The sequence below is a fragment of the Oncorhynchus mykiss genome, chromosome 5, assembly GCF_013265735.2.
Source record: "Oncorhynchus mykiss isolate Arlee chromosome 5, USDA_OmykA_1.1, whole genome shotgun sequence".
In the NCBI taxonomy this organism is placed as follows: Eukaryota; Metazoa; Chordata; class Actinopteri; order Salmoniformes; family Salmonidae; genus Oncorhynchus; species Oncorhynchus mykiss.
This window is the reverse complement of record NC_048569.1, coordinates 61,818,343-61,843,056: the sequence shown is the minus strand read 5'-3', so window position 1 is coordinate 61,843,056 and position 24,714 is coordinate 61,818,343. Positions and strand designations below refer to the sequence as shown.

The 24,714-nt window shown below is 43.8% G+C and overlaps 2 protein-coding genes across 7 annotated transcripts in view; one reads left to right on the top strand and one right to left on the bottom strand.

The window, feature by feature from the left end:
* Positions 1-329: 329 nt before the first annotated feature.
* On the top strand, positions 330-1,496 carry tssk6 (testis-specific serine kinase 6). Its single transcript, XM_021601328.2, has one exon. The coding sequence runs from the start codon at positions 465-467 to the stop codon at positions 1,266-1,268; it is 804 nt and encodes a 267-aa protein (XP_021457003.1). The 5' UTR covers positions 330-464; the 3' UTR covers positions 1,269-1,496.
* A 737-nt stretch (positions 1,497-2,233) lies between these two features.
* Positions 2,234-24,714, bottom strand: part of gatad2ab (GATA zinc finger domain containing 2Ab) — a 31,942-nt gene continuing 9,461 nt past the window's right edge. The window contains exons 2-11 of one of the 6 annotated variants that reach the window (XM_021603732.2): positions 11,723-12,035; positions 8,825-8,948; positions 8,524-8,655; positions 8,360-8,434; positions 7,739-7,873; positions 6,989-7,183; positions 6,576-6,843; positions 5,987-6,396; positions 5,607-5,832; positions 2,234-5,320 (exon numbers count right to left, since the gene is read on the bottom strand). In XM_021603732.2, the coding sequence (XP_021459407.2) occupies positions 5,181-5,320; positions 5,607-5,832; positions 5,987-6,396; positions 6,576-6,843; positions 6,989-7,183; positions 7,739-7,873; positions 8,360-8,434; positions 8,524-8,655; positions 8,825-8,948; positions 11,723-12,027 (2,010 nt within the window). In that variant the 5' untranslated portion in view covers positions 12,028-12,035 and the 3' untranslated portion in view covers positions 2,234-5,180. The remainder of the gene's footprint in view (positions 5,321-5,606; positions 5,833-5,986; positions 6,397-6,575; positions 6,844-6,988; positions 7,184-7,738; positions 7,874-8,359; positions 8,435-8,523; positions 8,656-8,824; positions 8,949-11,722; positions 12,036-24,714) is intronic. The other 5 variants (XM_021603734.2, XM_021603735.2, XM_021603733.2 and 2 more) reach the window with 5 other exon arrangements.

The following is a 24,714-nucleotide window of genomic DNA, read 5'->3' as shown; positions in this document are numbered from 1 at the left end:
GTCATATGAAGACATTACAGCCAACAGTATCCAATTATCTATCAATTATCAAGTCTACTCTAGATGATGGAATAGAACTGTCATTTTGTTTAATTTCATACTCTATAGTCCAAATAAGGTGATAGAAATCTAGTTATTATTGTTCAGATGCAATAAATCTGAACACGAATATAGTACTGTAAGAGAGGAGGACTACAGTAGCCTAGGCCGGCCACTGAAGCTTAGCGACCCTCAGAATGTCGTCACGGTTTGTCACAATGTCGTCATAATGCAAGCGCAAACACGCCCGTGACCTTATCAATAAGTGTATCTAGTATATCACAACGTTGTCACCGCCACCTGAGAAACATCCTAACGTTCCTCAAATTGGTCGAAGAGCTTGTGACCACTCGGGGTTTATTCCCTGATGGAGCACCAGCAAGACAAATTTTGAAGAGCAGTAAGTCAACCATACCTTTTTGAAAATGTACACAGAGAAAGTTCTGCGCGAGATGGGCTACAAGTTGGGAGCAACAATCGGCGAGGGAAGCTACTCCAAAGTGAAATTAGCCAGCTCCCAGAAACACAATTCTGAGGTGGCCATAAAAATTGTGGACCGCAAAAAGGCTCCCCACGACTTCGTCCACAAGTTTCTACCCAGGGAGCTGACACTTTTGAGGGGAGTGAGACATAACAATATTGTACATGTGCACGAATTCATTGAGGTTTGCAACGGCCGACTATACATAGTGATGGAGGCGGCAGCGACGGATCTTCTCCAAAAAATCCAAGAGGTCAATTCCATCCCTATAGCCCAAGCCAAGACCATGTTTTCCCAGATTGTCAGCGCTGTGAACTATCTCAATCAAAACAACATCGTCCATCGGGACATGAAATGTGAGAATGTGCTGCTGACTAGGGACAACCAAGTAAAGATCACAGACTTTGGTTTTGGGAGGTTTGCTAAGGGCTACCCTGAGCTGAGCAGCACCTACTGTGGTTCAGCGGCCTACGCCCCACCGGAGGTACTCCTCGGAGTTCCATATGACCCTAAGAAATATGATGTGTGGAGCTTGGGTGTGATTCTCTATGTCATGGTCACTGGGTGTATGCCGTACGACGATTCCAATGTCAGCAAACTCCCACGGGCTCAGCGCAAGGCCTTGGTCTACCCGGACGACGTCACCGTGGAAGAGCCATGCCAGCAGTTAATTGCCTATCTGATGCAGTTCAGCCCTTCTAACCGCCCGACAATCCAACAGGTGGCAGAGCAGTCTTGGTTGCAATAAGCAAGAGGCCAGGACAATGTGAGTGATTAAATCATGTGCAATTGAAAATCTCTTGACTTTCGTTTGTTCCCCATGTAGGCTAATAAAAGTTATTAGCGGTCAGCTCTTGGAAATATTGTAGGTCTAGCCTACTAATAATACTGTAATATGCTATTCACATACATGTAGCCTATTTATCACGGACAGTGATTTTATATTCTCAAACAATACAATGGTATAAGTAGACTCGGGAGACCAAAAACGCTGCAATCTAAAAGTAAAACATTCAATAGTTCGTAGGTCTGGCTACTTTGCCTAGCCTACTTTTTTTTCTGCCATTCATAATGAACACACATGAAGCAAACCGTTCACTGATTAACTGTTAACCTGGCAACTGTCCTGTTGAAACAGAAAACGGTCTAATTCCATGGTAACAATATTTGAAGGTTCGTTTACACCTGTAAATCAAAAAGGATGACAGATGCACTGGCCGCGTTGTCTACACAGGCACACACCACACCCACAGCTTCAAAATGTCGCGCACAGAGAGACGCAGGTCTCTTAACGTGAGCCAGAAACATGCTCACAAAGCGAACCCAAGAACGCACGGCAAGTGGAAAGATACTCTGCTTTGGAGCGTCATGACCAGACGGCCAACACGTACCTCTCCAAAATGGCGAGTATTTTACGCACACCTATGCGGTCTTACTATTGATGGAAATGTGGATTCTATGCTGAATTCTAAATCATGCCTTTAGATCATTTATGAATAGACTCTTGGGCAATTTCAGTGACGGTATGGGAGTGGTATAACAAATATTAAATCCCTGATGACCTTTTATATGGCTTTGAAAAGGGCAGGGCAATAAGCCTGATCATGTTATAATTAAACTACAAGGTAATCTAATTAGTTAACATTTTAGTCAGGAAAAGTCATTCAAATCAACATTATAAAATCTATAACAAAGCCTGGACTAAAAAGGAAAAGGGGTTAAATTGTTTATTTTTTACTTGATAGAGCAAGAAAACAATTCTAAACAAATAGGAACTTTTTTTTTAGGGTGAGGCGCTACACGGTAAACAGTGCTAGCACCCCAGATAAAACGGAATGGTGTTAGTCGTCAAACAGCAGTAGTCAGGACAGCACACTAATGGCTGCTGCACCTGCAGCCTGGAACCAGAGATAGACAGAGGACTCATCTTTATATCTGTGCCATTATAGCATGGACAGCACCATTGAGGCCATCTCCATTTTGAAGTAGTCAATTTATTTTCTTCACGATTAGCTGATCCCTCCTGATAACCCGGTTGGACATGTCACCAGGAGGGATCAGCCAATTAAGTTGGAAGTCCCACTGAGTTGACTACATTAAAATGGTGGAAGCCCTCAATGGCGCTGTGCATGCTAATACAGCCTTTTGGCGACTTAGAGGCCTCGATCATTCTCTATGCCTGGAACGCATGCCAAGGACCCCAACCATCATGGCTCTGAGCAGGGCTCCAGAAGATGAACAGGCAAATCTCAAATGACACCCTATTCCCCATATAGTGAACTGCTTTTACCCAAAGCCCTATTAAGTAGTGCACTATATGGCAAATATGTTAGAGATGAAAGCCCATTTATCTCTCTGAAATCTCATAGTAGGGTAGGTATGGAAGGGGGGTGGGGCAAATCTATAACAATGGGAGATTAGCCAAATTGCTTGGTGGTTACAGAAAACAATGGGATTCATATGAAAAGGACAAGCTGGGGAGTTGCTGTATGAACCAGCACTTTATTAATTAACACTTACGGTGTCTCATTGTTAACACAAACACACTTGGTTTATCCGGAGGTCTGGAACACCACACACACTGCTATCAAAACGTATTAAATCAGGGGAAAGCATGTACTCCACATTTGTTGGAGGGGGGGAAAAATAAACAAGAGAACCTAAATTAAAAGCATTGTTTGATAATTTCCTTTCAGTTTAATTTCTATTAGGCCACTGAACTGTTGTGTAGCTCTGAACCATGTTTGGATACAGAAGCTCGACCTCATAAGACCTCATACTGACACAGCACCGTCTTATTCCTTCTGCGAGGGAGCTTTGTAAGCATGGTGCATATTTCAACACTTTCTTACCCTGTACTGCACCACCTATATAAATGCAATACCGCTGGCATTTCCACCAGATGGGCTAGCAAGCTAGCTAATTAAGGGATCTGACATAACTCATACTCTCCCTTGTAAAAGAAAACAGAAATAAAAGTATAAATGTTTCTAGGGTTTCGCATAACTACATTCTGAAAGCTGTCCAGCTTTTTAGACCAATGAATGGGCGCGCGTAGAAAACACTGGACACAAGAAAATCATCTAAAGTGGAGATCCATTGGAACTGAGGGCATAAGCATACATCTTAACTAGTGACCCTATAAATATACCCAGACACAGCATGTGTCTGTAAGAAAAGTAATGTCCCACAATCTATGACTAAAAGCAAAATGGCTTCATAAAATGAAGTCCCTTTCCCCTCCCCTTTTGCATTTCAGGAAAAAAAGCACATCCTGTCTATTTTGAACATCAAGGATTTAAAACAAGAGTAGAATGAAAGGATCATTTGGGCTGCACTATTTCTTTGGAAGGCTCCATTTTTAGTTTTTTTAAAGTTTTTTTTCACCATTTACAAGAATAGTCCTCCCACAATGTGTTCTGTGTTTGTACATATTAAAAAAGTTAAGTTAGTTACTTAATCCTTTTTCAGCTTAGAAAACAAAGTCTTTCAAAATGAAACACTAAACCAACAGATGTAAAACCACCTCAACAGTAATGTTACCTTTCAAACAAACAGAGACCTCCGCAAAAGAGTCCAGTTCCAAAATAGAAGGGAGCAGAATCTTTTGACTTATAAAACAAACAAAAAATATTCTAACATTCAGCCATACAAAATAACCAGACACACTCCGGGCTGCTCCTCTGTTCTGCACACCGTCGGTTCAAAGACAAGGCAGTCTATTCGGTGGATAGATTTTGTTCTTCTTCCAAAAGTCTTCTTTTCTTTTTTTTTTTGCAAAGCTGAAGCTATTTTAGTATTCCTTGGATAGTCCTCTAGGCTCACACCTTGATCACACCGATAGTCATTGCGCAAATTAGTACGCAGCATCATCTGGATATGTGTGCAACAAAAATTCAACATTCACCGTCTGCTACCATTTCTGTCAAGCTGTCTATGCATACAGTTTGACGCATAAGTTAAATCCAACGTATGCAACACACAGAGCGCACTGAAACTGCCTCTGCAACGCAATGCTGCAAGGCAAACGCAGTGTTCCATTGGAAATGAATGTACTTCTGGTGTAACAAAATGCAATAAAACCGTCGGTGTGATCGAGGCATCACCCACAGTCCCTGCCACGACATCTGTCTGTCTGCAGTCTTGTGCCACCAGCCATGCCAGGCTACCACTGAGGCCAGAGAGAGACCCGGTCCTGGCTCTCCCAGGTAGAAGGGGGAGATGAAGTAAGGCGCATCATTCACAGTGGACAATGTTGACGGTCGCGTCACCTGGATAGCCAATCAGAGCCACAGACACAGCTGGACTGGGACATCCCTCCCTCTCGGTGTGAATGTGTGAAGATCAAAACTGACCAGGAAAGGAAGCGAGGCACCATAAATGTTTGAGATTGTTTAAGTCCATGCCACCCTTTTAGATGTAGCATCTCTCAGAGCCCTGTAGTCTCCCAGTACAACACCAGTGCGCCACACTAGAACTGAAGACTCACAGGAAGATAGATGGCGGAGGGAGAGAACATAAGGAGAGGTGCGTTTTAGTTTTTATTTCATTGGTCAATGGTAGATTATGTGAAATTGTTTTCCAGAGAGGAGTCCTTTGTTAAATTGATAATGAGTGACTATTATTCAGATTAATAATAAGGGTTGATAGAGGGGTGGTGTTATTTCCATGTGTTGGCTGTCTGGGAGATGGAGCGGGAGGGGATCATGTCCAGGAGGTACTCTCTCTGGCGCTCCAGGTTGGCGGAGGTGGTGGTCTTGTTCACAGACAGGCTGGGGTTCACATATGCCATGGTCACACCTGGAAGGAGACGATAACCACAGCAGTGAGTACACAGGACTGGAACCAGGGACACAAACAGGAAACTTCTCAAACACCCTCTACCATCCTTTAGCCTGTCTGCAGCCATTACAGCAAAAATCAAGGACACACATTTTTTTATTGGAATGAATGGATTCTACATTTTAAAAATACACAAATGAGTCTGATCCACCACCAGAGGAAAGGCAAAGAGAGAGAAAGGGTCAGCTAGCTAAAGCCTATCTACATCTCAGAGCATGTCTCTGTCCTGTAGAGGTTCATCTACCTGAGTTCCCGGTGGTCTGTTTCCTCCAGGCGTTGGGGATGGCCGAGGGGTTACTGCTGCTGCCCTTTGTCCCCTGCGCCGGGCGCATGGCATGCTTACCTGGCCTGCTGGCCAGCGCGGCCGCCGTCACAGAGTTCTGCAGCTGCTGAGAGGATGTGGGGAACGAGTGACTGACACCGCGAGACCCCACCGCCTGCTGCACACTACGGGACAGTTGACCAGGGCTCTGAGAGGGAGAGGGAGAAAATATTAAGTTTAGTAACCAATGTGTTAATATAATTAAAAAGGATGCCACTGTTTTTTTAAGGTATCAAAATGTACAGACAAGCTTCCCCTTTCGTACAAGTTAGTTGTGTGTAGTGTTGCGTCCCAGTGCTGACCTGCTTGATGGAGGAGTGGTGGCGGGCCACAGGCGTGCCTCTATGCTGCTGCTGAAGTTGGGCTCTGGCCTGCTTGTACTGCTGTGACACCAGCACGTGCTGCTGGTGCTCACTCTTCATCCCAGAGGAAGAGGAGGGTGTTTTGGAGACAGGAGAGGCGGCCTGATGGAGGATGCGCTGCTCTATCTCCTGCTCCTGCTGCAGGGCCTTGACGAAGGCCGCCTTCAGCCGGTTGGTGTGCTCTGCCTTCAGGGCCTTCTTCAGGTTGGACGACATGCAGTGGTCGCACAGGACGGGGCCGCTCTTCTCCGAGCGCCAGCGCGACGTGAAGTCAGTCTTGCACTGGGCGCAGGTGTGCGGCTCCTCGGGGACGGGGGTCTCCGGGGCAACAGACTGACCCTGCTGCTTGCCTGAGAGAAACACAGAAAAGTGACATGCCAGTATTACGTACCGTACCTTATGCCAGCAGCTTTCAAATAGAGCAAGGGAGGTAGAATGAAGAGATTAGCTACTACTACTACCACCATAAAAAGCATATAAAACTGCTGATACAAGGAATCAATATTTCTGAATGAAAGTTTTAACTCACCCCGTCCCAGTGTGTCCAGCAGGTTCTGCACCACCTCCTCCAGGCCCACCAGGTAGATGAACTCGTTGTTGGCTGCTGACGGCAAGAAGTTGAATTCAGGGGCGGGAGGTTTGGGAGGAGGGATATCCAGCAGGGTCTTCTCCAGCTGCTTACGCAGAGCCAGCTTGGCAGCCGCCTGGCGAGCAGCCGGGGACTCATTGGCCTGGACCGTAGACACACTGCTGCCCATCCCGGCCTGGGACGTCACGGACGAGCCCTTCTGAGAGCCCTGTGGAACAGAGACACATATTAGTCAAGATGAAAAGCAATGGAGAAGTAATGCTGTTGGAAGTCGAAGGGGTCTTAATGTAAAATGCTGGCCAGTACGTTTAGTGACCTGTGTTTCTGACTGTCCTGGGTGATAGTGGTCTGACCTGTGGTATGTTGACCAGGACGTTGGTGTTTGGGACGTTGGCTACCCTGATGAGGCCCTGCTGGATGATCCTCTGGCCCTGTACCTGGACGTTGGGGACCGAGGCTCTGGGGGCCAGCAGCAGGGGAGGAGGGCCCGACCCAGAGTGCTGCTGCTGCCGCAGGGACGCGATCTGCTGGGGAGATACCGCGATGGGCTGACAACGTCACACACACACACACAGGAAGATAGGGTACGGCATGGACATAAGGGAGAGGGGAGTCACACACACAGGGAGAGGGACAGAGGCAGGAGAGGGCGTGGAGAGAGAGATTGAGAGAAGATATGCAAAATATAATTGTAAAATGAATTTACTGGAAAAGACTGACAAGCGCGTGTGTTATGCATTTGGTCTATTGGTTGCAGAGAGTTCACATCCAAGGAATTTGTTTAGAAAGCAGCATAAAAATGTGAAAATATACACTGAAGATGCAGAGAATGTTAGAATTCGTATTTTTTAAAGTCAGTTAAGAACAAATACTTATTTACAATGACAGCCTACCGGGGAACAGTGGGTTAACTGCCTTGTTCAGGGGCAGAATGACAGATCTTTACCTTGTCAGCTCGTGGGTTCGATCTAGCAACCTTTCAGTTACTGGCCCAACGCTCTAACCACTAGGCTACCTGCCTTATTAATAACTGACATTGCACAAGTACCAAAGGGGCATACTCAACAGACAACAACAAAAGTATGTTTAAAAAAGGTAAGTACCAGAGTATAAGTTACCTGCGCCCCTCTGACCAGGGGTGGCATGGTGGTCTGGGAGTTCTGCTTGGACGGGACATGCTGCCCACCCCGGACTAATGGAGGAGGGATCACTGTGCCTGAGCTACGGACTGACGACACCTGGACACAAAAACAACAGGGTTTACACGCAACACAACCACATGATGAACCCATACGATGAGGGACGATTCCCAACTCAAGAGCCACACGTGTAACTCAGACCTTTGGCTAAATCATGATTTAATGGCAATGAGATTTGCCCATGAAAGCATCACATGATCATTGTTGACATTTGCTGGCAAGTGGCCAGTCTCTGTTATGTCATATTTCAAATTGTTTTGTCAAGTCACATACAGTAAATGCTAAAAAGAGCCATTTCACATCAGCTGTAGTGTGTCACCGCTAACTGCGTGTGATTACCTCAGACAGCACAGCATGGTTGAACAGATGACACACTGACAACAAGCTAGTACAGAGAGCTTGAATGTGCTTAGTGGCTGAATGGATGCACTGGTATACTATTACAAGGAGCGTGAATGTATGGTACACAACAGCAGCAATGTATGATTGTATTGTGTAGTGGTGGTGAGCAGTAGCTGCCTGTACCTGTAGCACTCCTTTGCCTGATGTCATGCTGCCTCTGACCAGAGGTGGAGGAGTGGCTACAGAGCCAGAGGTTGGCTGGAAGAGAGAGAGACCAGACTATTCATGGCAATCTAGGGGTTTAGCGCAAACAGTGTGTGTGTGTGCGCGCGCATTTGTTTAGATACCTTCTGTACAGTGCTCTCCTTCTGTGTCTGGCTCTGTCGTAGTTTCTTCAGCAGCACCAGCTTGGCCTCCTGTAGTCTTAGCTCCTCCATCAACTGTTTGATGATGCACTCCCTCTCATCTGGCCTGCTCTTCTACACAAGGGAAGACAGCAGGGGGTTATACACACAACTACATTAGAATGTATTTGCATCCGTGGTAGATAAAGAAACATTGTGAATAGTACAGAGGAGAGGAGTCTCTCTCTGTGTGTGTGTGTGTGTGTGTGTGTGTGTGTGTGTGTGTGTGTGTGTCGGGTCGTACCATGAGTGTGTCTGTCTTCCTGAAATGGTTCAGGCCGTTCATGACGGGGCTGGACGGCTCGTTGTCTGACAGCACTATGACGTCATTGTTTGGTGACAGGGGCTGCCTCTCTTTCTTTAAGTCACTGGGAGAAGAGAGAGAAACAAACTATTTACTTTATAAGCTAAACTCTACTAGGCAAAATGTAAACATGGAGAGCAAAACCCCCCTTGAGTGACAATCCCTCTCCTCACATAATTTGGAAATTAATTTGAGTGTGATCATACAACACTAATCACCTAGCAAATGAGAACCACTTGGGCGTGTATGCAAAAAGATACAGTAGCAAGATGGGTCCAGTAGAGGGCGGTAAATTCTAACATTTCAGTGGTCTATGAGTGAGCAGCAGTTGTGGGACACCCAAGTTGATCTGAGATCAATAGAGCCGTCATGGTGGAGTGGGAGCTCTGTTCAGAGCCCTGTCTGAATAACAAGCAGACTCCAACTCCTTACAACTGGAATATAAGAGGAGAAAATGAATGCATTCAAAACAGAGCCAAAATACGTGAGCTTCTAGGCCCGAGCTACAAGTTGCAGACTTAGGCCGGCTGTGTGATTAGTTCTGGCCTCATAGCTCCCTCTGTGGCTGTAGCTAGCTGTTGTTTCCTCTAGCCTGAGGAGGACAAAGAGGAGCAGCGGTATACAGCGTGGAGCCTGTGACGGAGAGGGGGAGTGAAAGGCCGATGGAGGAGATAGCTCGCTGGCCCCTACACAGCAGGCGTCCCGCTTGTACCCAGTGGGGGAGTGAGGCTGGGAGGTGGGTAGGTGACGCTTTGTACGGACAGTAGCTATGCCTGCGGCCCCACCCCTCCCAGCTGCTGACACCAGAGTCGCAGAGCAGAGGCCCGCAGGAAACACTGGAGGGGAGAGAGAGGGGTGGGGGAGGGGAACATGGCTAGGAGACAGCCTATTGTATACACCCTGACTGACTGTGTGTCTTGGGCTACGAGCTATGAGGCCAGATCTAATCACACAGCCGGCCTAAGTCTGCCACTTGCAGCTCGGCTACGGTGCAGAGGGTAGGACACAGGCATATCAACAAGGACACAGTCATCCTGGTTGGTGCAAAACATCCCAGGGCCCTGCAGTGGTAACAGGGCTGAGGCGTCGTTGTTTAGAGGGCAGGCCGAGAAAGATACAGTAGCTATGGTTTACAATCACACAATCCACAGCTGGTGATACAGAGGGCTTGTAAAGCAATGGACCAAGTAGGGCAAAAAGTAAACCAATGGATAGGACCACACACACGACCTAACCAGGAGTAACTCCTAGCCCAGGCAATGGGCAAAGCGAGGGTTATTATATATATGGTGACGAGGTGATCATCTCCACCCTAAAAGCTGATTTGACAAGCACAAACAAAAGCCAAGTACGTGGTTACATAAGATCCAGTGGCCACGGCTTCCGTTTCTACAAGCTACTAACGTTAGTTCTCTGGAATACTCAGCAGTGTTGACTCACACTTCCTCTGAAAGAGTTAACTCATGGGAGGTAGGTATTCCTACCCGTACAAACCACTATTCATGAAACTGGACATGGACAAATGTCATCAACCGTTTGCGCTAGCCTATAACAAGGTCTTTCCGGCCAAAATAAGTGTTTCTATATCTTTCTAATTCTATGACATTGGAAAGCAACGCATATTCTATTACTCGGCACCCAATTTCTGAAACAGTTGGATCAAAATGCTAGATCTCCTTTGCAAACACTAAAAGTTCGACAAAAAAAATGTGGAAACAGTAGCAGTACACACTTAGGGTGAAGAAAAGGGCAAAGGTGACATGAGGGTGAACTACTACAATGCATAACTGCAAATCCCTTCCTTGGCGGCTATCTTCCTTGCGTACTACTGCTCTCACCTCCAGTGTATATTAATGACTCTACCAAGTGAAGAGATCACATCATGACATCAGGCATTTGGTCATGTGACACACACACACACACACACACACACTCAACAACGGCCCCTCCTTTCCCCAACTGCTCCTTCCAAAGTGGAAACCATGGCAACGACCGGCTGGAACCAGTTTGTGACACATAGCCTTCATTTTGTATGAAGTGAGGCAGAGTTCAGGTGCTGGAGAAAATGGAGCCCGTCAGCCAAAGCCTCAGACTTCTCAAAATGGGTGCAGGCCACCAGGAACAGAGGGAGCACAGACATGCACTTCCTGTGTGAGAAGCCCACTCGCTAGCTAACGCAGACAGCAGTTCAAACACACCTACACATAGTTGTTGCAACACACACACACACACACACTAACAGCCTAGGCTTCAACTTGTCAAAAAATAACTTTTTCCATAACCAACCAACCCCCCCACCATCAACAACAGCACATGACCATCCATGCATACCCTCATAACTCATTTTAACCCAACCATATCTGAAGATCTGGACAAGGCCTCTCTCACATACTGCCTCAGTAGAGACATACAACTTTCAAAATTAACCAAAACCTTAACAGCTGGATAATCAATTCAGGACATTATCAACATCATCCCATATTTGCCTTTTTGGATTTACAATGTTCCACTTTTAAAATTGTATTTTGAAGGCAAACTTGCTTTCCAAGCAAATTTCCCTTTCCAGTCATAACAAAGCACTACATTCCCTAGTCACAAATGTACCATGTGCAGACTCTAAGACAACCCATCATATTGTAAACATGCACCAAAGGCCAGATGGAAAAAATAACATTTTAGAGCAATGTTCTAAAACTAAATCCAGAGAGTGGTGGTAATATTATTATTAACAAAAATAGACCACGTCTGAGGGTACCATAGTCCAGTTAGGCCTTGTTCAAATGTACAGCCAGAAAGAGTGTAGGCTTAGACCATGTGCGTAATCAGTGTTCTTCTCACCTCTTGGACGTGCTCATGTCGACAGGCCTGTCCCCGGTCTGCACCTCCACTTTGATGGTAGCCTTGACCTCGTCGGTCTTTTGGATGCTCATGCTGGCCTCCTTGGCTGCCTGCTCCATCTTCACCACATCTCCTCCCCCCACAGCCACTAGAGCTATAGGGCCGTCTGCTGCAGGTAGCTGTTCATTGTTCTCCAGCTTCACCTTCTTAATGTCCAGCTCCCCCCCGGGGCTGCCAGGGGCCGCCACGTCCCTCTCCAGGGCCCGCTTCTGGCTGCGCGTCTGACGCACCGCCTCCTCCGACATCGCTCTACCTGGCGACACAGAACGAGAGACAGGGGGGTTAAAGATATGGATAAACAAACAGAGATCTGTGTCAGCGGCGGGCAGGCTGAAGTAGCATCGCACCACCCCAAGATGAGATGGAAGTTGAATACTGGCTGATAATGAGTGGTCATGCTAATGCAAACACCACTGTCGGGGAAAGATAAACAAACACTGGACCAATTCAACAGTGAGGCACTTGACCAATGAAAACTGGACAAATCTAGGCCTAAATGCTCAGAGGCACCATATCAGTGTGGATGTGTGGTAGCGGGCCGGTCAGTAATTCCTCCAGCTGTGCTGGAGAGGGGGGGCTCTCTGTCTGACTGACCTGACTGCAGCACAGGCCTGCCTCAGTGCCAGCTCCCCAGATGCTGACCCAAATCCCCCATCATTAAAGTAATAGCAGAGGATGGAGCAGGAGGGAGACACACTCAGCTTGAACATCAGCCTGACCCACAAGTATGGCACTACACCATAGATAAAGCATACACTCACAGACATGAACATCTCACAGACGCACAGGTTATGAACTGGAACAAGAATCAGAGCTCAGTGTGTACTTGACACTGTGTGTGTGTGTTCTGGACTAGAGTTGAAGTACAGGGAAGGGGGGGTTTGGAAGACCATTAGGCCTACTCTTATCTCCTTTCAAGCCTGCTGACTCCAGTACTTCTAGTCTGCCGTCTCCCCTTAAGTAAATATAATTGCCTCATCACTCCCCTTATAGAGGTTGTAAACAATCATTGGGGCAGCCACTGTATAGACTACCTGAGTGTACACACTTCTACCATCAGATAAAGAAGGCTGACTCAAGGTCTTTCTCATCCACTGTGACATCACCAGAGCAGAGCTCCATATTACCCTTCCCAAGATTCTATGGGAGACACAAAGCCTTTCCATGAGAACTGGTTTAAACCAGTCTGAGGGTTGAGAAGAGGCTGGAGGGAGCAGGTTTTAACCCAGAGAGACCGACTGGCAGCAGGAGAGGCCACAGCCTCCTGCCACTGGGAGATTTGAGGGGGGGGGGGGGGGCAGAGATGCCGTCGCCTGCATTCCAAAACACAAATGTCTGCCAGAGAACAGGAGGCGGACAGCATCACAGACACCACTGAAAAATGTACAGAGACAACTGAAGGATGCAAAATGGCAATCAATCTATAACACCGAACCAATCACTATCAATAGTGAAGTGATCCATGTCCAAAACATGTCAACTTTATTTAGGTCTAATTGCTTAAAACATTGATTGTCAATGACACACACACACACTGAATCAATAGATTAATTCAGAGGGGGAAAAAGGAGACTTAAGAGATTCGAACGCCTAGATTTCAGTATGATCTGTATTTAATTAATTCAGGTGGTGACACAATATGCTGTAGAATAAAACATCCACCAGTGCTCTGAATCGTGTTTACCCTTTCACATCTGGAAACCATAACGTTGGCCATGTTCAATTAGTGTCATAAACTGTGCCCTATAAAATGTGCTGGCACATTAGAATCAGGGCTTTACAAACTTTGTACGCATGAAAACATCTTTGCTATGGCTCACATCAAAACAGCTCAATGGGTGAACCACACCTCGGGTTGGCCTGTCAAACAAGGAACTAATTTTCACACTTGCGTACCTTGGAGTGTGTACAAGGCCAGCCTAAACCCTCAGTCACTCAGGCTACTTTCTGCAAAATGGCTATTGTAATATCATCTTGACACAAGCACAAAAACCTGTAACTGAGTTGAGTGGATCAGTCTGAAATTCTCCAATGTTGGTTGGGACGCAGTTCAATTCCCACTTGACTTAAAGCACACATAAGAAGAAAAAAAACAGATGCTTGGACTTGGAGTTTTAGTGAGTCATTGGTAGCTGAACACACACACACACACACACACTTCACCCCAGGAAACCAATACCAGCCACTCCTAGCACTGATGCTTAGACTACCTAAACAGGATTCAAATTCAAACACCCCCAAACATGAGAAGTAGTACAGCTGGGCAATACATCTAATTAATGTTTCAGCGAGATATTCCAAATGCCTGTATCACAAGAATGTTACTCTGATTGTTCTCATCTCCTTCACTCTTTCTGCTGTGACTGCACCTTCCCATTCACACACCAAGCTCCTCCCCCTGCAACTCAGAACAAAGATGAAAGATCACGTCTTTCTCTCTGAGAAGTGGTTTCAACTCACTATTTGCATTTAAGGTTTGGTCGAATATTTTTATTATATTTTTTTTTAATTAAAAAAAAAATAAAATAAAATAAAAAATCGCTCATATGAACTAGAGGTCGACCGGCTATGATTTTTCAACGCCGATACCAATTATTGGTGGACCAAAAAAAGCTGATACAGATTAATCGGCCGATTATAATATTAATAAATAAATAAATATTATATATGGTATAATAATAAATATAATAATGACAATTACAACAATACTGAATGAATACTGAATGAACACTTATTTTAACTTAATATGATATCATAATATGATACATCAATAAAACAAATTTAGTCTCCAATAAATAATGAACCATGTTCAATTTGGTTTAAATAATGCAAAAACAAAGTGTTGGAGAACAAAGTAAAAGTGCAATATTTGCCATGTAAATGAAAAGTTAAGTTAAGTTCCTTGCTCAGAACTTGAGCACATATGAAAGCTGGTGGTTCCTTTTAACATGAGTCTTCATTATTCCCAGGTAAGATGTTTTAGGAATTCTAGGACTCTCTCTCTCTCTATACCATTTGTATTTCATACACCTTTGACTATTGGATGTTCTTATAGGCACTATAGTATTGCCAGCCTAATCTCGGGAGTTGATAGGATTGATAGGATGTGCATACATTTATTTTGTCCCCCTACACCAAACGCGATCACGACATGCAGGTTGAAATATCAAAACAAACTGACAATCAGATTAATTTGGGGACAGCTCAAAAAGCATTAAACATGTATGGCAATTTAGCTAGTTAGCTTGCACTTGCTAGCTAATTTGTCCTATTTAGCTAGCTCGCTGTTGCTAGCTAATTTGTCCTGGGATATAAACATTGAGTTGTTATTTTACCTGAAATGCACAATGTCCTCTACTCTGACAATTAATCTACACATAAAACAGTCAACCGAATCGTTTCTAGTCATTGCTCCTCCTTCCAGGCTTTTTCATCTTTGAACTTATATGGTGATTGGCATCTACACTTTCATCTATTCTTTCAGTGAAATACGAAACCGTTCCGTATTTTATTGAACGGGTGACATCCCTAAGTCTACATATTGCTGTTACATTGTACAACCTTCAATGTTATGTCATAATTATGTACAATTCTGGCAAATTAATTACGGTCTTTGTTAGGAAGAAATGGTCCTCACACAGTTCGCAATGAGCCAGGCAGCCCAAACTGCTGCATATACCCTGAGACTCTGCTTGCACAGAACGCAAGAGAAGTGACACAATTTCCCTAGTTAAAATAAATTCATGTTAGGAGGCAATATTAACTAAATATGCAGGTTTAAAAATATATACTTGTGTATTGATTTTAAGAAAGGCATTGATGTTTATGGTTAGGTACAACGACAGTGCTTTTTTCGCAAGTGCGCTTGTTAAATCATCACCTGATTGGCAAAGTAGGCTGTGATTCGATGATAAACTAACAAGCACCGCATCGATTATATGCAACGCATGACAAGCTAGATAAACTAGGAATATCATCAACCATGTGTAGTTAACTAGTGATTATGTTAAGATTGATTGTTTTAATGCTAAAATAGCAACTTACCTTGGCTCCTTGCTGCACTCGCGTAACAGGTGGTCAGCATGCCACGCAGTCTCCTCGTGGAGTGCAATGTAATCAGCCATAATCGGTGTCCAAAAATGCCAATTACCGATTATTATGAAAACTTGAAATCGGCCCAAATTATTCAGCCATTCCAATTAAATCGGTCGATCTCGAACATGGACACCGAAACACATTGAGACATCATTTCACTATAATGGAAGACAACTGAACCTTTCTAACTATAGTCTTTTTGTCTCAACTCTGCATGAAGAGCAGAGCAGACCCCTAAAAACAGACTATCAATGAACATTGATTCTGGAAAATGAATGTAACAGTTTAGCCACAGACCTATACTAGCTGTCTAGTCTGTGTTTTATGTACAATGAGCATAAAAAACTATTATATAACGAATTGGCACCTCGTTCTCATTCTGAGAAATAAAATATTGAAATCAAGTGGCCCATCTGAACAAAGTGGACAGGCTAGCATGCTGTTCAAACAGTTGGAGACGGACAGAAGGGTGCGTTCATAACAATTCGACTGTTCTACCATGTTAACCAGCAAATAGATCCAAGTTGGCTAGATTTTAAATATGAAAGATTATCTGGCTACTCACTAGCATGTGGAATTATGCATTACAGATTGATTATGAGACCTAACTGTGTTCATTTTCTACAGCTAATGCCTGCTACGAGATGCATGGTTCTGGTAACATTTCTAATAAGGGTATTTTCATAGACTTGAAAGCCAGACCAGTGATTATTACAAAGAGAAAGCAGATTAAACTACTTTACCATTTAGAATATGTATAATTTCAAAAGCCCTGACTTCATTAGATTATTGCTGACTGTTTGAAATGCAGCGTATTTTACCTGTAAATTCTACAACAAAAGCTTATTTAGAGACAATATAATACATTGATATATATATTGTGAATCGCCATAAATTTGAAAAATAATCAAATCAAATAGATTATTTTTAGGCCATATCGCCCAGCCCTAAGAGGAACCAGTTGGCCAGGCTGCTGAAACTGTTCAGCTCAGCTTTTTTCGCCCACTCAGCACTTGCATTGCCACAGAGCTATAGTGATTCATAATATCCCCCACATCTGCTCAATGTTTCACTAAAATCTGCCTATTTTCCAGGAAGGCAGGGCATTTTCAACTAAAACAAACAGAGGCCCGATTTAGGAAGCTCAAGCAATGATAACAGAACCAAGAGAGGTGGAGGGCACGAGAGGTGGAGGCAAGAGGGACCCTGCCTATAAAATGGTGGGGTGGAAACACTGTTGCGCTAAGAGGGACTGAGCACTGCGGCATAACAAGGACAGATGTGCCCCGTTTCTACCCATCCATGAGCACAAAGGGCATCTATCTGAAGGGGGTGGAGCATGCATGAACCACAGAGCACACAGCTCTTTACTATCATGCCCTGAGCTCACACATTCACAAACACACTTAGTGACACTGGAGGGAACTGGTGGTCGCTGAACGTCCTCCCTGAATGCAGCCAGGGACAGCAGGGCTCAAAATGGCCGCAGGGCCTGAGTGGCACAGCACAGTGTAGTGTATTACCTGCTCTTGACGTAGGTCTACATGTGAATCATAGGAGCCAGAATGGCCTCTGCAATTCCCTCCCTGCTGATGACATCCAGTAGAGTCATCTCTAAGGGAGCTATTCTTGTTTGTAGCTCAGGCATGCATGACTCATCTCATAGTAGATGGATGGTATCATGAAGATGTAACATTTGAGAGACTTATGTGCCCGTCCTCAAATGTCACGTCACACTTCACCTACCTACCACCCTGTTGAAGCTCATTTGCTATTCACCAAGCAATGTCTATCTATAGATAGGTTTCCATCCAACTGGCGACAGATTTTCATGCAAATATTCCAAAATCTGCATTAAACAATATGTGCATTTTCCCACCAAATTGACTAAAGGCTGGGCGTGATAACGTAGTGCACATAAAAATAACTTGCCGTTAAATTCCCATTTACTGAATAAAAGTTCAAATGCGTTTCCAACTTTGATGGTTGTCACAAAAATGTCTGCGTTATATAGCAAAATGTGCCCACTCAGGTCTTGGCACGTGCTCTCTAGCCAACAGCTCTCAGATACAGTGTGGGTAGGCTACCTACATGAGATTTTTATGGACAAAAGAGCCAGATTACTTTTCTTTGTCAAATGTCAGCCAAGCGTCAATCACCATTTGATTGTTATTCCAAGTTTACGTCAAGATGGTTATTATATCAATATTAACAAATAAAGGCGTTTCACTGCAATTTCTAGCATAGTTAATTTTACAGACAAAAATATCCCACCTTGTCTAGCGTATTTTGTTTTGTCGACATTAGGAACGTTTACCGACAAATTTGCTGTTTCCATCAGGCCCGTCTTGACATGTAATTTATTTGCATAAAAACAGTTTGATGGAAACCTGGATTATGTGAGAAAAATCAGGAGATGTTGCATTAGACAACCTCTGGGAAAACAGACAGAGCAATAAACAGTAGAGTACAGCTAAAACGTATGTACTAAAAGGCCAAGTAGGAAAGTGAGAGTTTATCCATTCACTGCCATTCAAAGTAACGTGAGAGGGATTGACTAGGGAATAACATGGCAACAGTACTTCAACCAGTCATCTGCACTGACACGGGCTGAGAGAGTACTTTGGAAGCAGGTGATGGCAGGAAGGTACCAGGAAGGAGTGGAATGAAGAGAGTGCTTAGAGCCCATACAAGGACAGATTGATGACATTTCTTTCTGCCTCTCACTATAGGGTGTCAATCAGGAGACTGTGCTGTGAGAATTGAGCCTTGCTTTCAGTCAATGACCCTCCATTCAAGAAAACAAAAGCATTTCATCATGAAAAGACAGGAAAAAACGAGTTCAGGATTTCTTTCATTACTTGAAAATGGCCAGGAAAAACATGTTTAGTTTGAAATAGTGTAGATCATTCTTGCTGTGGGCAGAGGGCCAAGTATGGATCTAGAATCAATGATAGTGTCATTAGGCACCATCTGGCAACTCCAGTGAGAGTCAGTAAAATACAGTGGAATTTGGAAGACAATTTCATCTCACAAATAACCCCAATCTGTCGATCAACACCCGTAATGTAAAGGAATCAACAGGTCCGACTGAAGTAGGCTATGCATTTCAAACAAGCAAAACACCATGTGTGACATCTCAAAAGTTTGTTTGCCTCAAGTGGGGGTGGAGTGAGACAACCTGGTCTCAGAGCATTTTGTATTATTCTCTATGTAAATTCGAGACACTCCATTTGATATGCTAGGTTACATTTCGTATGGTTACATAAGGAAGATGGTTACTTAAGGCAAAAAAGAAAGGAAGGTGGTTGGGTCGGCGTATAACAAACTTCTAGCAACCCAAAAGTTTGCAAGTTGGAATCTCATCACGGATATCTTCAGCATTTCAGCTAATTAGCAACTTTAACAACGTACTACTTTGCATGTTAGCTAACCCTTCCTCTAACCTTAACCCTTCACCTAGCCCCTAGACTAGCTAATGTTAGTGAGATAGCTAACGTTAGCCACCTAGCTACAATTTGTAACATATCATACGTTAAGAAAATTAGTAACATACTGTACATAATGCAAATTCGGAACATAATAAATTGTCATTCTTAAAACATATATGAAATGGATGATGGACATCCATAAATTAATACATACCATATCATACTAAAATGGAATGTCTCAGATTTATGTACAGAATAATACAAAATGCTCTTAGCACATCACACAATATAAAGTGTTCAGTTTGCAAAGGTGATGGTAACATAGTATGTATCAGAAAACAAATGCTTTAATTGGACTCGATAACTGGCTTTGTAATGTACAGCGTTAATCTACACAATCTAAAGGCAAACCGTCACCTCAGGTTTCTAAATGACGTGTGCTCATACATTGCACTCTATCCATTATCAACAGGGTTGGAAAATTACACCCGCCAAATGCTCGGCCTCCAACCGCAAGGCACTACAGAGGATAGTGCGAATGGCCCAGTACATCACTGGGGCCAAGCTTCCTGCCATCCAGGACCTCAAAACCAGGCGGTGTCAGAGGAAGGACCTGAAAATTGTCAAAGACTCCAGCCACCTAGTTATAGACTGTTCTCTCTGATACCACACAGCAAGCGGTACTGGAGAGCCAAGTCTAGGTCCAAGAGGCTTCTAAACAGCTTCTACCCCCAAGCCATAAGACTCCTGAACATCTAGTCAAATGGCTACCGAGACTATTCACATTGCTGCCGCTGCCGCTGCCCCCACCCCACTGCCACTCTCTGATGTCATCTATGCATAGTCACTTTAATTAAACTCCACCTACATACTACCTCAACTAACTGGTGGCCCTGCACATTGACTCTGTACCAGCACCCCCCTGTATATATTGTTATTTTTTTTACTGTTCTTCTTTAATTACTTGTTACTTTTATCTCTTATCTGTATTTTTCGAAACTGCACTGTCGGTTAGGGGCTCGTAAGTTACTATTTCACTGTAAGGTTGTATTGTTGTATTCGGCGCATGTGACTAATACATTTGAATGTATTTCACCAGTCACTTTGGCGGGTGGTCACACAAATTATTTGGTTTTTAATCCAAAGGCCACATGTAGAAGTTGGTCGAATTGACAAGGCTACTAAAGTGTGACTTTGCCCTCGTGTTTCTTGGCCAGTTATATAGTAATACATGTATTGTTTTAGAAAAACAGAAAGCATGCTCATTTACCACTTTTGAATTAGTTTAGGCCCATTCCATTTTAAGCGATTCCTGCTATAAACAATGGATCGATTACACAGTTGGCTAGAACAATATGGAGAACCTGGTATGACTCTCCTGTGAGCACATTCTATTTTCCTACGAAATCCTTCAGGGGTATAGGATCAATCAAAATGCTCCATTTCCTCAGGCTGCTAGCTAACCTCTTCTATCTGATATGTAAATTACCTTCCATAGGGATTGGATTTAGCGAGCGAGAACATTAACAGCACACTGACACTTTTAAAACAGGCTCTATTGGGTCCAGTGAGAGAGGGAGACAACATAATATTGCCCAATAAATGGGCTACACACAAAGCTATTAAATCTCCTTCCTATGCAATTAGTGTCCATCTGTTCCCTGTGATACACATTTTAAATTCGGCATATCGTCCTAGATATGAATAACGCAAAATACATTTGTTTAATTATTCATTTAAGCACTACAGATCGTGTTTTAGGTTCAGAATGACGTCAACTCCTAATATGAATTTAGAAAGAAAGTAAAACTTCAACCCGCTGCATTTTCTTTGGAATATCTGATTGTGACAAAAAACACATTGCTTAATCTGGTTCCACCAAGCTGAGTACATGGAGACTAAACAGAGAGGGAGAGAGAGCATAGAAAGAAGAGTGAAAAAGAGGGAGCCAGCTGACTGGGTGGTGGGGGAGGGTAGAGTGGCTGGCCATAGATCTACTGTACACTGATAAACACTTTTCCTCTTCAGCGTCCTCACTCTCCGTCTCCCATTGGTTGTGGCAGCATGGAGGCAGGGAGGGTGCCCTTACTGGTTCGGTCCTGAACACCAAGGGTTAAGCCCTGCCATTTTAACGCAACTGACAGATCAGGCCATTAGGGTGTTACCTAACAAAATGGAGGCCTTTAACCCTGCATCTACCAGAGTGAGGCTCCACCTGGATTCCCCTTAGCAACCGGACGGCGACCGAAGGCACGTGCAAAGCCCAAGAGGTGCAGCCAGCCCCCTACACGTGAGCACAAAGGAATGTGCACGTACGGAAAAGACTCAATCACAAACACCAAGCACACTGCCCCCCCTCAAACATACACGCACACACACACACAATCCCAGTTTCTGAGAGGAAGAGGACTACTTTACATTAGTGTTTGCAGTCACGATGCAGGCCGATCGAGCCGCAGCATGCATTGGGACATTAAGAGCAGATTAGTTCATAGATCATAATTAGTATGAAATACCAGCCGCTGTACCTCTGATTCCATTAACCATGTGATCTTCATGATGATACTGCCAGTGGATAAACTGATCAGCTAGACTAGACTTGTTTTAGCTTGAAGTCCTGAATTTGAATGGCAGCACTGTTGAAGTTGAGTTTACCCTGCTCAATAGGTCAACTACCTGGACCGTGATTCTGCAGAACTCAAAGTGAAGGGTTGCATTATAGGTCTGTGCTGACTCAGAGAACACAATGACTAACTAAACTTAAAAGAACTTCCCCGTCACAGGGGTGGGCAATTCCAGTCCTCGAGGGCCTGATTGGTGTCACAGTTTTGCCCCAGCCCTGACTCCAATAATCGCCTAATAATGATCTTCAGTTTAGAATGCAATTTGATTAAATCAGTTGTGTTTGCTAGGGATGGAGAAAAAGTGTGACACCAAATCAGGCCCTCGAGGACTGGAGTTGCCCACCCCTGCAGGCTAGCACATAGCCTACTTGAGGCAATATGCTGGTAACAATACTTGAACGTTATTCTTCGGCAAAGGCTACCTGTAGCCTAAAAATAATTTCTACCCTAGTATATGGAAAAATACCCTTCTTAAAAAGGGATATTTTATCCCAATCATATAACGCATCGCCACACTATTTACTTTGTACTGAAAGTGATACATCTTGAAAACTTACTGCTGACATGGGATCATATCAACAGTGGACTAATGAACAAAATAATCAAATATGTTTGCGTAAAATATCCCTTTAAATCTCTGTTATAAGGTGTTTGTGAATCCTGATGCAAATTCCCTTAAAGGCATACTATGGGATTTTGCCACGAACTTCCTTCCTACTGGATGCAGAGACTTAAATGGTATCCATGAGTTCATCTGACTCGGGAAGTAGATAAAGGGCCTCGTGCCAAAATCCCAAAGTATTCCTTTAAATCATACAGTACACATAACCTAGCAACAGCAGGGATTCCCTTTCCTCTAGGAATATGGAGCCATTTCTGTGCCAACAGAAATTGTATTTGAATTCCATTATTTTGAATTTGTATTAGGATATTGAATTTGAAATGCACATATTGAATCATTGAATTCATAAATGTAACTTGTATTACATGATTTTAAACTGTATTGAATGAAGTGCATTCTGTTAAATTGTATGGACTATTAAATTTTGCATATATACACATACATAGCATTCATTGTCTGTGTATCAAGTTAAACTATAATTTCAAGGTTATTATAAGTTTCATAATCAACTTCCCTGATGCAGTTTTGAAATTCAGTTCTCTAAATTCAGATCCAAAACCAGAGACAACATCCTGGTACTTTGCCAGCCAGGAAAAGTAGAAGAGAACAGATAGAGCGTTTGAATCTATGTGATATAACCAAAGCTAGTAGTATAAACAGTGTGATTTCTGGCGCTTTTTTGAAGACAATGTGGCATGTTTATTTCTTCCTATAAATTTGGCTCAAGCATTAATAATGGCGCAGGAGATGATGGCTGACATTTTTACGGTCTCCTAACCAACTGTTCTATTTTGTTTGTAATTCATTTTGTACATAATGTTGCTGCTACCGTCTGGACATCAGAACAGCGATTACTCACCACGAACTGTACAAACATTTTTTATTTAAAATGAGTCCGACGTGAGAGAAATACTGCCCGAAAAAAGGGGGAGTAGGGCGGGGTGCCTTGCAAGAATTCACTGACGAGTAGGTAAACCACCACTACCCTCTGTATTATTAGCCAACGTGCAATGGAGCTGACACGGTACAAATCTGTCATTCTGGCCATGAGCAAGGCAGTTAACCCACTGTTCCCCGGGCGCTGATGACGTGCTGATGAGGTGGATGTCAATTACGGCAGCCCCCCGCAACTCTATGATTCAGAGTGGTTGAGTTAAATGCGTAAGACTCTTAACTTGAATGCATTCAGCTGTACAACTGACTAGGTATCCCCCTTTCCCAATCATTGGAAAACAAACTGGACGATCTACGATCAAGACCATCCAACCAATTAGACGTTAACTGTAATATCTTATGTTTCAACGAGACGTGGCTGAACGAGAACACGGATAATATAGAGATGGCTGGCTTCTCTGTGTTTCGGCAGGACAGAGCAGCTACGTCTGGTAAGACGAGGTTGCGTGTCTATTTGTCAATAACTGCTGGTACGCAATGTCTAACGTGCTGACCAGACCGGACACGTTGCAAAATAATTATACACATACATTTTATTTAATCATTGCACTCACACTGCTCGCAGGCGTCTGTGTAGCCAGGCGCTTAAAACTTGGTTTTTTATTAAGTCCTGCCTCTCCCATCTCCTCATTGGTTTTTAGGAGCATATACCCACGTGGGTGATTGAAAGCTGAACTGAGGTCCAAACACCAGTCGGTTGTGGTAATGCACCTTAAAGTTGGTTGCCAATCGCCATATAAAGTCCAAAGGAAGAAGCATGAAGGAACGAGGAGGGATGACTAGAAATTCATTCAGTTTACAGTTTTATCTGTGGATTAATTGTCAGAGTAGAGGACTTTGTCCATTTCAGGCAAAATAACAACCCAATGTTTATATCCCAGAGTTTGTTTTTATATTTCAAAACTCCCGTGTCCGGTGTGGATGGACAAAAAAAAAGAACTTACGTGCGACTAAGATTGAATCCTACTACACCGGCTCTGACGCTCATCGGATATGGCAGGGCTTAAACTATTACGGACTACAAAGGGAAACCTAACCGCGAGCTGCCCAGTGACGCAAGCCTACCAGACGGGCTAAATGCCTGTTATGCTTGCTTCAAGACAAGCAACACTGAAGCATGCATGAGAGCACCAGATGTTCTGGACGACTGTGTGATCACACTCTCAGTTGCCGATGTGAGCAAGACCTTTAAACAGGTCAACATTC

Excerpts from the sequence above, each read along its gene's own strand:
- tssk6 (XM_021601328.2), top strand. The coding sequence starts at position 465 with ATGTACACAGAGAAAGTTCTGCGCGAGATGGGCTACAAGTTGGGAGCA.